Source organism: Molossus molossus, unplaced genomic scaffold, assembly GCF_014108415.1.
Source record: "Molossus molossus isolate mMolMol1 unplaced genomic scaffold, mMolMol1.p scaffold_m16_p_1, whole genome shotgun sequence".
Lineage (NCBI taxonomy): Eukaryota > Metazoa > Chordata > Mammalia > Chiroptera > Molossidae > Molossus > Molossus molossus.
The window spans coordinates 962,603-980,123 of NW_023425344.1; the positions used below are offsets into that span (position 1 = coordinate 962,603).

The 17,521-nt window shown below is 54.0% G+C and overlaps 1 protein-coding gene across 2 annotated transcripts in view; it reads right to left on the reverse strand.

The window, feature by feature from the left end:
* The window catches only part of LETM1 (leucine zipper and EF-hand containing transmembrane protein 1), a 40,476-nt gene extending 28,844 nt beyond the window's left edge, over nucleotides 1-11,632 (reverse strand). For both annotated transcript variants that reach the window (XM_036281405.1, XM_036281414.1), the window contains exons 1-2: nucleotides 11,554-11,632; nucleotides 5,992-6,052 (exon numbers count right to left, since the gene is read on the reverse strand). In XM_036281405.1, coding sequence (XP_036137298.1) covers nucleotides 5,992-6,052; nucleotides 11,554-11,632 — 140 coding nt within the window. The remainder of the gene's footprint in view (nucleotides 1-5,991; nucleotides 6,053-11,553) is intronic.
* Nucleotides 11,633-17,521: the final 5,889 nt, after the last annotated feature.

Below are 17,521 nucleotides of genomic sequence, written 5' to 3' on the forward strand. Positions count from 1 at the left end.
GGAAAAACCTGACTGAAAGCAACATGTCAACAAGAAACACACGGTCACTAAAGGAAGGCCCTTTGTCACATCCCGAAGCTGGGGGACTTCCATGGCCACTTGTTTCATTGCAGGGTGCTGACTCTGCGTCCACCTCCACCCTGGCACCCTGCTGCCCCTCCGAGAAGAGCAAGACCGAGCTGCACCCGGCAGAGGGGCAGCGTGCACGGTGCTGCAGCACAGCCACTGGGCAGCAGGCACAAACAGTGGGCCCTGGCCCTGCTCTCCACAGCAGCACCTCCCGACTGTGAACAGCTGTGGAACTGCCACAGGCATGACGCCTGCGTGCCAAGCTCCTGGCAACACGTCCCCTTGAAGGGGACAGCACACCAAGACAATGGTCAGAGAGGATGCCAACCCTTACCATGCCGCGTGTTTTTTTTCAATCCTCACCCGAGGACATTTTTCCATTTTTTGTTCAGATAGAGTGGGAAGGAGAGAGACAGAAACATTGACGTGAAAGGGACACATCAACTGGCTGCCACCAGCACGACCCAACCAGGGCCGAGGACAAACTGCAACCGAGGCACATGCCCTTAGCGGGAACCGAACCCGGGTCTCTCTGGTCCGCGGGCCAACGCTCTAACCGCTGAGCCAAACTGGCCAGGGCTCATGCTACATTTTTCAGGGACATGACCCCCAAAAAGCAATGTGATGCCAGCAACACTATGACTAAGAGGGGTGATTCCAGAGGTGCAGGACACCCCTCTGCCCAGAGACGAGTGAAACAACTTGCCTCAGCTGGGGAACTGGAGGCTACTACCCACAGCACCCCAACACCTACTGGAGGCCACAAGGCCCCACGACCACCACCAACATGTAAAGATTTCTGCAGCCAATGTTGTGAGCAGTCCCACTAAGTGAGACATGAGGCTACAAACAGCTCCCATCACTCAGTTCTTTCCACTGAACGAGGTTTCAAAACCACTGCTTCACAGTCTGCTTACTCAGAGTTTGGGGTGCTTCTCCTCTGCCTTTATTTCTGGGATAAAGGAGGTTAAGAGTAGCTAGGTAGTGCCCACGAGATTGTCTGGAACCAGAAACTCTCCACCTACTCACCCTTCGGGGGTCTGGACCATTTCAACTGAAGAGGGAGATTACAAAACAACTATTATAAATGGTTACCACTTGCAATTACTTATCTGTGTGACTCAAGATTTCTTATATAGTGTGATCAAAATAAAAATTCTGACTAAGAAGCCTGAAACACCAATCAGAAAGAATATATGTACCCCCATGTTTGTAGCAGCACTATTTACAATAGCTAAGATCTGGAAACAGCCCAAATGTCCATCAGTAGATGAATGGATAAAAAAGCTGTGGTACATGTACACAATGGAATACTATGCAGCTGTAAGAAAGAAAGATCTCTTATCCTTTGAGACGACATGGAGGGACCTGGAAAGTATTATCCTAAGCGAAACAAGCCAAACAGAGAAAGACAAGTATCATATGGTCTCACTTATTTGTGAAATATAATGAACATAACAGTCTGAGGAATGGGGTAGACCCAGAGACCTGGAAGTACAGACTGACAATCCCCTGAAGAGGGGGTGTGGGGGGGGAGATAAACCACAGAACTTATATGCATGTGTGCATGAACATGGACATGGACAACAAAGCTGGGGACAGGGTGGGGAGGGCGGGGAAGGGGGAATCAGTGGGGTAAAAGGAGAAACATCTGTAACAAAAATAAATAACAATAAAAAAAATAATAAAAAAGAAAAAGAAAATAAAAATTCTGGATGCTGAGACTGGTAAGACTGTGACTCTAATTTCTCATCTGAACTGTTTGAGTTCAGCAAAACATCCTTATAGTTCTCATTGTTTAACTTTCTAAAAATTGTGAACTTATAAGGAAAGTTACATTAATAAAGCACAGCTTTAATGTTTTATTTTTTTTATCCTCACCCGAAGACATCTTTCCATTCTTTGTTCAGATAGAGTGGGAGGGAGAGAGAGGAAGAGAGAGAGAGAGAAACATCGACGTGAAAGGGACACATCGAGTGGCTGCCACCCGCACGACCCACCAGGGCCAGGGACAAACCGCAACCGAGGTACGTGCCCTTAGCAGGAACCGAACCCAGGTCTCTCTGAACCGCAGGCAGACGCTCTAACCGCTGAGCCAAACCAGCCAGGGCAGCTTTTATGTTTTAACATGAACCTTAAATGCAGGTGCTCGTGAATCTCAAAAAGGTACAGTACTTGACAAATTCAACACCTACTCCTAATAAAACACTTTAAAATAAGAAAGACAGAGGCTACCATTACACCTAAGAGCACACATGGGCACTCTGGGCTCTGCTACTGTGAGAATGCACGAGTGGCTACAGTGTCCTGACAACAGGCCTGGCTACTGATCCGAACTGAGCCACAGAAGTCAATGCACTGGGAAGAAAGAGGCAAAACGACTGTGTGGAGGATGACCCCCCAGCACTTAATGCAAAGGTGCTGCAACAGAACCTAAAGATGCTCAGTGGAGCTGTGTGAAGTGGCCGGCGCAGGAAAACAGATGTGACTGAGTAACGACCCCGAGAAAAGACCATGAGAAGAGCGGTCCATCACTGCCACCAAACAGATCACACGTGGGAAGTGTCTTGAAGGCAGCACACGTGCTCTATGTAAAGAGAAGTATCCACTTTCCTCTGAGAGAGAAAGGTCTTAATAAAACCTCACTCCTAGGAACACGACATGTGACTCTGGTAGTTAATATTCCCGGTCTCCGGCCCCAGCCAGGTGACTCAGTTGGTTGGAGCATTGTCCCATGCACCAAAAAGGTTTCAGGTTCAATCCCTGGTCAGGGCGCATATAGGAGGCAATTGATTGATGTTTCTCTCTCTCTCCCTTCCTCTCTGTCTCTAAAACTCAATAAAAACATATCCTTGGGCCCTGGCTGGTGTTGCTCAGTGGTTAGAGCCTTGCCCCAAGCACCGAAGGGTCTTAGGTTCAATTCCCAGTCAAGGGCACATACCTGGTTGTACGTTCGATCTCTGGCCCTGGTCAGGACATGTGCAGGAGGCAACCAATCGATGGGTCTCTCTCACATTTATGTTTCTCCTCCTCCCTCCCACCCTTCCACTCTCTCTTTAAAAAAAAAAAAAAAATCAATTGAAAAAAATATCCTCATGGGAGAATTTAAAACAAAGTTAACATTCCCCAATGATTTTATGGGTTTAATGACATTCCAGTTACAGTCCTGAAAAGATCATTTAGAACTGAAATAGTAAGTTAACGGGACAGTCCAGAGAGAAGGCGTGCAAGGGCAGGCTAGAGAGCCCACCAAGGCAGATGACAAGCACAGACCACCAAGAACGACGCCCACACAGGGAGACAGGCACGCTGGCCCCGCAAGCTCTGGGCTGATCAGCAGTGCCGCTCCCCCACATCTGGGCCCTGATCAGCAGTGCTACCCCCCACACCTGGGCCCTGATCAGCAGTGCCACCCCCCACATCTGGGGCCTGACCAGCAGGGCCGCTCCCCCACACCTGGGCCCTGATCAGCAGTGCCACCCCCCACACCTGGGGCCTGACCAGCAGGGCCGCTCCCCCACATCTGGGGCCTGACCAGCAGGGCCACCCCCCCACACCTGGGCCCTGATCAGCAGTGCCGCTCCCCCACACCTGGGCCCTGATCAGCAGTGCCGCTCCCCCACATCTGGGCCCTGATCAGCAGTGCCACCCCCCACATCTGGGCCCTGATCAGCAGTGCCGCTCCCCCACATCTGGGGCCTGATCAGCAGTGCCACCCCCCACATCTGGGCCCTGACCAGCAGGGCCGCTCCCCCACATCTGGGGCCTGACCAGCAGGGCCGCCCCCCCACACCTGGGCCCTGATCAGCAGTGCCGCTCCCCCACACCTGGGCCCTGATCAGCAGTGCCGCTCCCCCACATCTGGGCCCTGATCAGCAGTGCCACCCCCCACATCTGGGCCCTGATCAGCAGTGCCACCCCCCACACCTGGGGCCTGATCAGCAGTGCCACCCCCCACACCTGGGCCCTGATCAGCAGTGCCACCCCCCACACCTGGGCCCTGATCAGCAGTGCCACCCCCCACACCTGGGCCCTGATCAGCAGTGCCACCCCCCACATCTGGGGCCTGACCAGCAGGGCCGCCCCCCCACTCCTGGGCCCTGATCAGCAGTGCCGCTCCCCCACACCTGGGCCCTGATCAGCAGTGCCACTCCCCCACACCTGGGCCCTGATCAGCAGTGCCACCCCCCACATCTGGGGCCTGACCAGCAGGGCCACCCCCCCACTCCTGGGCCCTGATCAGCAGTGCCGCTCCCCCACATCTGGGGCCTGACCAGCAGGGCCGCCCCCCCACTCCTGGGCCCTGATCAGCAGTGCCGCTCCCCCACATCTGGGCCTGATCAGCAGTGCCACCCCCCACATCTGGGCCCTGATCAGCAGTGCCACCCCCCACATTTGGGGCCTGACCAGCAGGGCCGCCCCCCCACTCCTGGGGCTGTGCATTGCAACTGAAGCCACACATGGCAGCCCCCAACCTGTCTTAGACACCAGGACTCTAAAAACCAGGGATTTCATGCCAAACACTGATTCCCAGCTTGTCTTGCCCTGTGGGCCACATCCTTCATGGCACCATGACCATACTCCCAGGTCACTGGGATACCTGTTTCCAGGCCCCAAGCCCTTGACGAGATCGGGCGCGTTCAGGGTGGTGTGGTTGTAGACAGCCCCAAGCCCCTGAAATGCCACCTAGCTCACTTCAGAATGAATCCAAGAAAGGCCAAAAGTAAAGATGTCCTGTGCTCATACCCCAGAGACTCCACGTCAGAAACAGAAAGATTTCACAAGTCCTGTGACTACAGAAACCTAATTAAAATCAAAGTCAGGAGCCAGAAGCACTCTGGCAGCAGGGAGGGGCCATAAGGGCTGCTGCTGGGAAGGGCTTCTAAACAAACAGACTTTGTTGTGTCCCCACGAAAGCTGTCCTGTGTCGACTCTGCCACAGAGATACCCCATGTGCAGAAAGGCCCCGTGGGCTGGCTGCCCATGTGAGTACTTTATAAAGCCTGAGAACGGGAAATATACTTGAGCACAATTTTGCTTTCACAACAACCCAATTTTCATGTATGACCTGTGCACTTATTTTAGGGAATTATATCTGTCCCAGGAAGCAACAAGAAAACCCCAAAGACCCCACAGCCCCATGGCAAGGGGCTGCAAGAGGCCAGCAGCAACATTCAGGCAGGAAGACAAGGACCTGGTGGCAGGATAGAGATCTGAGTGTCCCACCACACAGGCAGGTGAGGGGTCAGGAGATTGTGCTCAGGGCGCTGGGCAGAGGGATGGCAGGTGGGAGAACACAGCAGTCCCGAGGAAACCTCGTCTGTGTGGGACGGTGGCAGGGAAGGGTCATGCTTCCCCCTCAGGAAGGCCCCCAGCCTGGCAGGAGTATCACGGACCTCTCTCAACGAAGGGAAGGGCTAAGTCCACCACATGCCAGATGTGTCCCCAGAACTCGGCGGGGGCAAGCCCCACAGACAGCACGTGTGCGAGGCTCCAGGAAGGGCCGAGCGTGCAAGGCAGGCCTGTCTGGTGCTCGCTGACAGCCAACACAGACAACGCTGCCCGCCACATCCACGGTCTCTGCGAACACACGAAGGCCACTGAGAATGGAGCCGTGTGAGTGTGGAAAGATCTGCCCTGTTAGCATATGACACTGTGTTCAGACTGTGGGCACCACTGAATGTCATAAAAACAGACACATAGAAAAAAGATCAGAATAAAATACACCAAAATGCTGACAACACCTGTAGCAGGCACTGGGATTCTGAGTGTTCACTTATTTTCCAGACTCACCGAGGAACATGCTACACATTTCAAAATGAGACGACAAAGGCATCAAAGAGGCAAACCAGCAGCGGGAAGCAGCAGGCACGCAGAGCGCTCGAGCAGTGCCCAAGGCAGACGCTATGCCCATCCACTTACCCACGGCTTATCAACCCCACAGCGTTGGCACAGCTGAGACAGGCGTGATCCCCCAGACTACCTAGGACAAAAACAAAGAAAGCACAAGAGAGTCAGTTTCACACCAGGGCCGTACGCTGATACTGTCTTGCAGAGTCTGAGAGCACACCTCTCTTTTGTAAGGTAAGTTGCTGGAAGCCTGTTGGCGTGCTGAAATGTTTCAGAATGCTGCCAGGCGAAGGGTCTGCCCCAGTGAGGAACACAGTATCTCGGGGTGGCCCTAGGGAAGAAGGGGAGCCTGAGTCAGCCCGAGGACACCAGGCTCCACCAGCGAAGCACCCAGGGAATCCAGCTTGCAGGTCCCCCAGGAAGGACAATGCCCTACTTGCTCCCGCTTGGCCCTGGTGGGCAGAGACCAAAATGCCCACTGCCCCCAGCGCACAGGCGACCACAGTGCAACACATCCAAGGCATCAAAGCCTTCCTTGCCACACAGGGGAAGTGGGGGGAAGCAAGAATTGAGAATTACCAGAAAAACAAATGCCAAGAGTAAGCCCCTTTTTTTTAAAATCCTCACCCGAGGATATTTTTTCCATTGTTTTTTTGTTTGTTTTAAGAGAAAAGCTTCTATGTGAAAAAGACACATCAATTTATCGTCTCCTGCATTTATCCCAACTGAGGCCAGGGATCAAACCTACAACCCAGGTACGTGCCCTTGACCAGAAATTGTACCTGTGACCCTTTAGTCCATGGGCCAATGCTCTAACCACTGAACCCACCGGCCAGAGCCATTTCTTGGTTAAACCATATTGATGAGCATATAGCACAATTTTATGATTTTTATATATTTTTGACCCTTTAACTTACTAGGTTCCCATAAGTGTAAATTCAGGGTTCATCCACATGACCAACACTCGGGCCTACCTGTGATCAGACCTGTGCTGGAGAAACAGCCTGTGAGGGGACAAGACTGGTACCTATCCTGACGGAGTGCCCGGCAGAGCCTGGACGGCAGGCTGGCACCATGAGGCCTTTCAGCCAGCAGGAGTGTCTGAAACAGGTTCGGGATGCTCAGAGCCAACTCTGGGAACCGGCAGGATAAGGGGGGGAGAAGATGGACAGGGCAGAGGACAGGCACCACTCCTGGGCACCCCCAGAGCAGTCCAGGCAAGGTGGACCCACACTGCTCCCAGTGGATCCTGTGGGGACACAGACTCCCAGTTGTCACTTATGTAATTCAGTAGCAGGCTAGTGTCAACACCACTACATCTTACTCTCTTTTTCAGAGGCTATTCATATCAAACATTAAATTTAGAGCCTTGTGCCCAGCTGGTGTGGCTCAGTGGATTGAGCGTCATCCCATGGACTAAGAAGTCCTGGTTCAATTCCTGGTCAGGGCACATGCCTGGGTTGCAGGCTTGATCCCCCAGCAGGTGGCGTGCAGGAGGCAGCCAATGATGCTTCTCTCTCACATCCATCTTTCCATCTCTCTCTCCCTTCCTCTCTCTCTAAAAATAAAAACCAATGCCCTGGCCAGTTTGGCTTAGCAGTTAGAGTGTTGGCCTGTGGTCTGGAGAGACCCAGGCTTGGTTCCCGCTAAGGGCACGTACCTTAATTGCAGTTTGTCCCCGGCGGGTGGCAACCACTCGATGTGTCCCTTTCACGTCGATGTTTCTCTTTCTCTCTCTCTCCCTCCCACTGTATCTGAACAAAAAATAGAAAAAATGTCCTTGGGTGAGGAAAATAAATAAATAAATAAACAAACCAATTAAAACATATTAAAAAAATTTAGAACCTTGTATATAGATGTCAGCCTAGGTTTAAGTTGGGAGTTGGGCACACAAGCTCAGTCATCATGATTCATAAACTAATTTTTTTTTGTGTGTGTGTGTGTGTTTGTTTTTTTTTGTCCTCACCTGAGGATATTTTTCCATTTTTTTGTACAGATAGAGTGGGAGGGAGAGAGAGGAAGGGAGAGAGAGAGAGAAACATCGATGTGAAGGGACACATCGAGTGGCTGCCACCCGCACGACCAACCAGGGCCGGGGACAAACTGCAACCGAAGTACGTGCCCTTAGCGGGAACCGAACCCGGGTCTCTCCGGACCACAGGTCAACGCTCTAACCGCTGAGCCAAACCGGCCAGGGCTAAACTAATTTTTTATATTTCAAAAGTTATCTTTTCAGTTAAAGTTAAAAAGCACATGACAGCCCTGGCTGGTTTGGCTCAGCGGTTAACGCGTCAGCCCATGGACCAGAGAGTCCCGGGTTCAGGTATCGCTAAGGGCATGTACCTTAGTTGTGGTTTGTCCCCAGCCCTGGCTGGGGTCCTGTGGGTGGCAACCATTCTATGTGTCTCTCTCACACGGATGTTTCTCTCTCTCCCTCCCTCTCTCCCTCCTGCTCTATCTGAAGATAAATGCAAAAATGTCCTCAGGCAAGGATTAAAAAAAAAAGCACATGGCAAAGCACACACCACTCCAGCTGAGGAACCCCCCTGCCTTGTTTCCCAAACAGAAGCCCCCCCTCACCTGTAGCCTGTCCCCTCCACCCCTGCCTGGCCCAGCCCCCACCTCAGGTTGACTCAGAAGTGGCTCCCGCCCTGCACACCCCCAGTGAGCAGACAAGCCGGCCCAGGTCCTGGCCTGCTCCCCATCTGGAGCGGCGTGCACTCGCACCCCTCCTCCCTGTCCCCTTCCCAGGCCTGATGCACACTGGGGGCGCTCTGAAGGCTTCCGTCCCAGCCTGAGGACACCAGGGTTCTGTCCCCCCTCCCCCCTGCAGCAGGGATGTGGTCCATGGGCCACTCCCTCCTTCTGGAGGCCCTTTAGTTTTGTGTTTTCCCGACAACCAGCTGTCCCATACCAGCTGTGTGGCCTACAGCTCAACTCTGATACTGCCTGGAGTCAGTCAGACCCACAGGCTAAGGCTCAGGCCCACAAGACTGCCCACAGTTCACATGTCAGTTGCAAGTAGGGTCCCCAGGCTGCCCACACTCTGCCAACTACAAATTCAGGGGTTCCCACGAAGCCCCCAGTTTTAATAATTTGCTAGAGTGACATTGAACTCAGAGAAGTGCTCTACTTTTTATTACAGTTTATTATAAAGAACACAAATGAACAACCGAATGAAGAGGGACAAAGTTCAAGGTCCAAAAGAATCCTGAGCGCAGAAGCTTCTGTCCCTGTGGGGTCGGCAAGTGCCACCAACCAGAGCCCCCAAGCCTCCCTGTTCAAGACTTTTTATCTTCATTACCTGGGCATGATTGGTTACATGTTTGGCAACATTGAAGAATGAACTCAATCTCCAGGCCCCCACTTCTCCCTGGATGTTGGGGGTGGGGTAGGAAAGTCAAGACTGCTAATCACAGGTCTTCATTAGCATAAACTCAGGTTAGAGAAAAAGGGGCTCATTGTATATCCCATGAGACACCCTGATCACTCAAGAAATTCCAAAGGTTTTTGGAGCTCCAGCAAGAACTGGGGAGAGGGGCAGAGACCAAGCATATTTCTTCACATCTCACACCTTTCTTCACCTGGCTTCCAGACCACTCTCTGCTCCAAATCCCCCCCCCCCAACTGCTCCAGGCAGCACCCTCTCCACCCCACCTCCAACTTCTCCTCGGGCACTCCATATTGAGTACCTGTGGGTACACTCAATCCACAGGTCCATAGGCACCTCACATTCAACAGCTCCAAGACCTCCAGACTTCCCCGGCCTCCTATTTCAATAATGGCCAGAGGCTGGGAGTCTCCTTTGATGGGCTGCTGCTCTCTTGCTCTCATACCCAGTCCCTGGTGAATCTGGTCAGCCCACCTCTAGGCAGCCTTGGGCCCACTCCCAAGTATGTACTGCACACAACACTTCCTTTCAAAGAGCATGGTGTGCAAACTGCAAATGGGGGAGGGGGGTGCGGAGTGGAGGAATCTGACAGGCACCACCTCAGCCCCTCAATCAAGGTCACATGACTGCTATAAATCACACTGATAGCAGGTATCCTTGACAGGATGTCATGAGGACACTTCACCTCTGTAGTCGCCTCCCCCAAGCCCACAACCCCAGTCTAACCATGTGAGAGCATCAGCTACATCCCCATAGAGTGGCATTCTACAATATATCTCACCAATCCTCCTGAAAACTGTCAAGGGAAGTCAGAAACTGTCACAGCCATGAGGACACCAAAGAGAAATGTGACTAAATGTAATATGGTCTTCTGGATGGGGTCCTGGGATGAAAAGAATGTATCTGAAAAAAGTGTGTGTGGTATAAGAGGAAAGTATGTAACAGAAAACGGTATCAGGATAAAGGAAATCCGAATGCACTGTGGACCTCAGCTAGTAACACTATCAATGTCAGCTTAATGAGTGTAACAAAGAATCACACTGATGTCAGATGTTAATAATAGGGGGAATGGCCTGGAGGGTGTGGCTCACTGGTTGAGTGTGGACCCAGGAGGTCACCAGTTCCATTCCTGATCAGGGCGCATGCCCAGGTTGTGGGCCCGATCCCCAGTGGGGGCACGCAGGAGGCAGCCAATCGATGTTCTCTCTCATCTATGTTTCTGTCTCTCCCTCCCTCTCCTTTCCTCTCTCTCTAAAATCAGTAAAGGAAAAAAAATTTTTAATAATGGGATAAATGTACTCCAGAAAAAAGCCACAGCACCCAGCTGGGAGTGTCCTTTCCCAGAGTCCAGCCCTGGGTCCTGAAGGCTCTGGAGTCCTTGTTGGTCCGACAGGGGACTGGTGGTGTGACCCAACCTAACCCCTTGTGTCTGTGTCGCGGAGAACAGAACCACAGCAAACGTGTTCCCGAAACGATCCAGCCACAACGCAAACTCAGCTAACTTCAACCGTACGCACGCAGTGCAAGGGCCAGTGCAAGGGCGGAGAGGCCAAAGGATCTGGATCCGCATCCTTAGCGGAGAGGCCCGGGACAGCAGAGGGCCGCCAGGCACTGGCCGGTTCTCGCTGCCAACGCCCTGCCCACCGCTCAAAGGTCCAGCGGCCGGCCGGCCGCTCCCGTTAACAATTACAGGAATCACATTTCAGGGAGCACCTTGGTAAACCGGAAAGAACCTCCAAACATGCCGTTTTGGGTCTCAGGCTTGCAGGACAAGTTTTATCTTCACCCGACCTTACAAATAAAGGAACAAACTCAGAAAGGTCCCTGTAGGAGAGGGTGACAGTCCGGAGCCCTCCACGTGGACCCCTGGGAGCCCACGTCACAGGGAAGGTCCCGGGGGTTCTGGGGACACAGCCTGCCGACCCTCGGCAGGTGCCCAGTTAACACCCCACCGCCCCGCGGGTCCTGGTGGCCAGTGTCTGCCGCCCCGGCCACTCGTCTCGGAGTCCGGGAAGGAGCCCACGATCACGACCGTTCTCGTGTCGGCGCCACGTGCCAGGGAGCCGAACCCCGAGAGGAGCGCCGAGGCCGGCGGCCGGGGCGCCTAAGGTCACAGCGCGGGTGAGTCACGGGCCGCCGCCCGGCGCCCGGCACCCCGCCCGCGCCCCCCGCCCGCCCCCGCGCCCGCCCGAGCGCCCCCGGCCCGCGCCGAGCGCCCCGGCCCCCGCCCGCCCAGCGCTTACCCCCCGGGGCGGCGGCACGGGGCGCCGGGAGGCGGGCGGGCCGCCGGCTGCGGCAGCTCCGCAGTAAGATGGACGCCATGCGCCCGGCCGCTGCGGCCTCGCGCGGTCGCCTGCGCCTCCTCCTGCTGCTCGGCCCGCCCGCGCGGACGGTTGGGGGCGGCGGTTGGCTCCCGGCGGCGGGCGCTCAGCTCAAGGACCCGGCACCGGCGGCGGCCATGTCCCGGCACAGACGTCCGGCGGCGCGGGGCGGGGCGACCGGGCGCCGCTCCCATTGGGCCCCTCGGGCGCCCGCCGCCGGCCAGGTGAGGGCGGTCCCGGCGTGCCCCGCGGCCCGGCCCCGCGCGCTGCATTCTGGTCCTGGCGGCGCCGCCGAGCCCACGCGGAGGGCGCTGTGGCGCATGCGTGGCGGGCTCTTCCGCGTCCGACGGCGGCGAGCCGCGAGGGCGTGGCGGGGCCCGAGCGCCGCAGCGACGCGCGCAGACGGCCCGCCGGGCGCTGGGGGCGCCGGGGGTCGGCCTCGGCCCCTTCGCGGGCCCGCGCACACCCCGCACGCCGGGCCGCCGCCCAGCCCGGGGCCCCGCTCAGGGTGCCCGCCAGGGCCGGCCCCACCCGCGGGCCTCCCGCGGATCTCCTGCGCCTGCTTCCGAGCCAGACCCGGCGGCGTGACCTTCGGGCGCCGCCCTCCGCTGTGCCGAGGTCACACTCGCAGCGATCCCTGGGGGATGGACCGGATCACGCCGGGGGAGCAGGCTGGGGAGCGTGCACCCGGGCTTTCCCAGCACCCTCTCCGTCGGCCTGCGCCCCGACTGCACCAGCCCCTTCCCGGGACTCGCCACACTGCTTCCCACCTCCCAGCCTTTGCTCCTCGCAGGCCGGTGCCTGGAAAGGCTTTCCCGCCCTCCCCGCGGTCCGCCTGTCCATCTTGTGCCCGTCTGTTGCCCGGGGTGCACGAGGGTGGGACTCCTGATCCCAGGGGCTCCCCAGTCTCCGAAAGCTGGTTGACCTGGAGGCTTCCCCCTGCTCCCACGGTCACCATGTGGAAGAAGAAGTCGCCTGCGGTGGTTTTCCTGCACCACAGCTGCCAGGTGCCTGACCGGGCTTGGCCTGGCGTCCCGGTCCCAGTTGGGAGAAGGTGGTGCCGGTTAGAACAGGGCACTTTGACGTGACGTGCCTATGTTGGCCTTGTGCCGTGCGCCCCATAGACATCAAATGCGAGTTCATCTAAGCCACATGCTAGGAACCGAGATCTCCACTGCCAACAGACTATAAAGCCAGGCCGCTTTCCTACCCATCCCCACAAAAGGCAAAGCAGGGATAAGGAAGGACAGTCCTTGTTCTGCACCCAAGGTCAGGCCTGGACCAGGGTGGACAGGCACTGGGTCGAACAGGACTGGTATTTTAATGCCCAAAGTGTAGGCGTATGCTTGCCCTAGTGCCAGTAGCTGACAGAGCTCCCCAGGGCTCTGTCCCAAAGTTTGAAGGGGCAGGGAGGTGAGGCCCCATAGAAGGGGCAGGTGGGAATCAAAGCTGGTGTCTGATGATGCTGTGGGGTCCCAGCTGGCCCCAGGCAGGGTTGGAGGGATGGAACAGGGACAGAGGGATGGACAGGACTGTGTTTGAAAGACATTGGTTGGGGAGGTGGGAAGAAAGTGCTCCCCTTCCCCCATTGCCTATGGCTCCGGGTGTGAAGAAATGTAGCAACACTTCTCACTTGCCCTTGGGTGACTGTCCTCTGGCCCAGCCCAGTGGGATGGGAGAGAGAAGTCAAAAATAGGGTCCAGAGTGGGGCAGGGGCCTGTGTCCAGGGCTTCTAGGTACTACCTGTGAGTTTCTCTGCAGCCCAGGCTGGTTGGGCTGGTTGGACTGTTAGAGAAACTTTTTTTTTTTTTTTTTGGTGAATCCTCACCTGAGGATATTCTTTTCCATTGATTTTGTTTATTTTGTTGTTAATCCTCCCCGAAGGATATATATTTTTTCTATTGATTTTAGAGTGGAAGGGAAAGAGCGAGAGAGAAAAACATCAATATCAGAGAGACATATTGATTAGTTGCCTCCCACACAATCCCAACGAGGATCAGGGATCAAACCTGCAACCTAGGTACATACCCTTGACCAGAATCGAACCCTCAACCCTTTGATGCTTAGGTCAACTCTCTAACCACTGAACCACACTGGCCAGAGTGACAAACTCAGTTTTCAAAAATAACTTGAATGGATTTTCTGATTATCTAATGAACGTGCTCACAGTAGCTGTTTCAAGATTCTAAAGATAAGTATAGACAAATAAGTAATGCCCTGGCTGGTGGTGTTCAGTGGTTAGATGTCAGCCCACACACTGAAAAGTTCAATCCCTGGCCTGGTCAGGGAGAGTTTGGGAGGCAAACCAATTGTCTCTTTCACATTGATGTTTCTCTCTCTCTCCTTTTCACTCTAAAAATGAATGGAAAAAAGACCCTCCGGTGAGAATTAACAACAGAAACAAGTGGAAATCCGGCCTCCTACCACTTGCCATAAATAACTTGATGCCATAAATAATCTGATGCCATCCCAGTGCCGTCTTCCTGCCCTGCATCTCCACGCTACAGCCCAAGTGTGCAGAATCATGGCACAGTTGGTTTGCTTCAATATCGAGGACTCTTTTTGCCTTTTTCTCTCTTTGGGGGGCTCCTTTCTCTCCCCTGTGCTCCCCACAAATCATACGTAACCTTCCATAGTTGCCCTGCGTTTGCACAAGCCACATCAGGATGTCCCGGCAGCAGGAACACCCCAGTTAGGGAGGTTAGGGAATCAGGCTGAGATGAGGTTGGGGGCCAGATTAGAGACTGGGTTAGGGAATCAGGTCAGGGGTTGGGCTAGGAGTCAGGTTAGGGGTCAGTGGGCCAGAGGAAGACTCAGCTGGCCTTTGAGCTGTACTTCAGCCCCCCCTCAGGTGCAGAGCAGGGGAGTTGGATTTGACCACATTGAGGTTTTGCTCGAAAGGTAAGGACGGGAGGGACAAATGGAGTCAAGGTGTGTGCAAGAGAGTGACTAAGAGGCTTGAGTGGAAGTTGAAATGGGAAGAAAGGAGGAGTGGAGGGGGTGGAAGGTGTCAGTATCACTGGCCTGTGGGCCTGCTGGTCCTGAAGGAGGTTTGGAATCAGATACCAGGGTGAGTGAGCCTGTGAGAGAGGGATGCTTGAAGCTAGACCTGGGACTTACGGGGACAGGTCTTTAAAGTGAAGCTGGCGCCCTGGCTGGTTTGGCTCAGCGGTTGGAGCATTGGCCTGCGGTCCAGAGAGACCCGAGTTTGGTTCTTGCTAAGGGCACATGCCTCGGTTGCGGTTTGTCCCCGGCCCTGGTTGGGTCGTGCGGGTGGCAACCACTCGATGTGTCTCTTTCACATCGATGTTTCTCTCTCTCTCTCTGTTCCTCTCGCTCCCTCCCACTCTACCTGAACAAAAAAAATGGAAAAATGTCCTCGAGTGAGGATTAAAAAAAAAAAAATCATAGCATTTTCCCCCAACACTGGCTCCCCAATATTTACTGAATTAACTTCATATTTCTCACCTGGCAGTCAAGACAGAAACTGTAGATATTGAATCCAACCATATAAAGTTGTCATTTTAAAGAATTTTAAAAAAGTGAAGGTGGCCCCTTAGCCCTTCTGCTTCCCCCGCTGCCACGCACCCCTGGCGATGGAATGGAGAGAGCCTGGACTGCCTGCCTCGGCCTGTCTGACATGACCCAGGAAATACATTTCTCAGGCAGGCCCTGTTGTTTGAGGGGGTTTCTGTTTATAAATCTGAACTTAGCACAGTGGATTCCAGGTCAGATCCTGAGAGGCTGGGTTGTCGGGTGCGTGGGATTGCCAAGGTATGTTTTTGCAGACCTTTAAAATGAATGGTTTTCATTTTTAAATTAAAATAGTTTCAATTTTACTTCACTGTACTGAAGTGAAGTGGTGTCCGCAGAGGAGTAGCCCTGCCCGAACCAGTGCAGTGGTCCCAGCTCCCTTCTGGCCTGTGGGTACGGTGGTGGCATTGGGGAGCCCTGTGGTGCAGAGCTGATGGGACCTGGGGCTGCACAGAGGAGCCTGTGTCTGGCCTGACAGCTTGCTGTTTTTATAACATGGTAACTGAGTGGGACACAAAGTACAGAAACGCGCTCCCATCTTCCTGGATGAGTGGGCGACGGTGCCCTAGGATGTCAGCACCCTGCCGGTGCCCCAGGGGGCAGTGTCTGGCTCCTGCTTCCGCTTGAAATGGTGCTGTTCTGGCTGCGGCCCAAAGCTTTGAAGTGTGGCTGGGCTTCTCGCCTAGGTGGCGCTCTGGCCACTCAAACAGCAGATTTGGTGAAGGCCGGTTAGGACGAGTCTGGCCTGCTCCCACTCCATCGTCTTTGTGGGAACCAATGGGATGTGGTGGGGTGTTTTGTTTGTTTTGGTCTTTTTAAAAGTTTGTAGCTGATATTCATGAAGAACAGTGAGTGCCTAGAATGTGCGATGAATGAAAGGTCCTGTCTGAGGAGGTGCGTTTTTCCCAGAGCTGTGTCAGACCACCCCCTGCGCCCTCTGCTGGAGGCACAGCATCAAGTCTCAAAGGACGCCCCCCCCCCCCCCTTACTGATGTTAGAAAGAGAGGAAGTGGGAGATAGAAACATCCATGAGAGAGAACATCCATTGGCTGCCTCCTGCATGCCCCCCACTGGGGATTTGGCCCACAACCTGGGCATGTGCCTTGACTGGGAATCAGACCCTTCGCGCATGGGTCCGCGTTCAACCACTGAGCCACAGTAGCCGGGCTCAAACGACGCCTTTTTAATCGTGTCCTTTAGTATCATAGATGTATGAAGGGCAGGATTGTATCATACCTCTGTGAGTGTAAAATATCTTATGCATGCGTTATGATAGGCAGTAGTGACCTGCTTTATCAGAGCCGTTTTCCCCATCCAGGTACTAACCAGGCCCCGCGCGTTCAATGTGGTATGGCCGTAGACTCAGAACTGTTTTTAATGACATTATTCTCGGATTTTAGAATTATTATTTTTTCCCTGGTGATGATGGAGAAGATAATTTTTGTTTAAATTTTTTTTCTTTATTGATTTTGGAGGGAGAGGGAGAGAGAGGGAAACATTGATAAGAGAGAACATTGACTGGCCTCCTCCGGCATGCCCCCCACCAGGAATCAGGCCCACAACCTGGGCATGCGCCCTGACCAGAAATCAAACCAACAACCTCTTGGTGCATGGGTTGACCTCAACCACTGAGCCACACCGGCCGGGCAGAGAAGCTAATTTTTTTTTTTTCATCCTCACCCCAGGACACCTTTTTCCATCTTTTGTCCAGATAGAGTGGGAGGGAGAGAGAGACAGAAACATCGACGTGAAAGGGACACATTGAGTGGCTGCCGCCCACACGACCAACCAGGGCCAGGGACGAACTGCAACCAAGGTACGTACCCTTAGCGGGAACCGAACCCGGGTCTCTCTGACCGCAGGCTGACGCTCCAACTGCTGAGCCAAACCAGCGAGGGTGAGAAGCTAATTTTCAAAAAATGGTACCAGGTACCATAACAGTAACAGCACTTTGCTGTTTTCTGGGATTTGTGTTTTACCCCTTTTTTTTTTTTTTAATGGAGTGTGCTGGATGTCTCTGTAATTCTGTTCAGATGACTGCAGCCCCTGGAAGAGTGGTTGCTGCTGTTGGTCTTTTTACACATAAATACACATGTGTACATATTCATATAATTTGAGTTTTTGGAAATTTTAGCTGTGCCGTCAACTTTGGGGAAACTGACCCATTGTACTGTGTGGGGTTGGCGTTGCGCAGAAATTACCAGCCATGTTGGTCTAGACACATTCCACAGTTTTTCCATGTGTACGAGCTAATTACATATGTAAGGTCTTATCTAACGTGGGTTTGATTACAGAAACAAATTAAGTATTCTCCAAGTAATGAAAAAAAGAAAGTGAAGTGATGTGGCCTGGTATT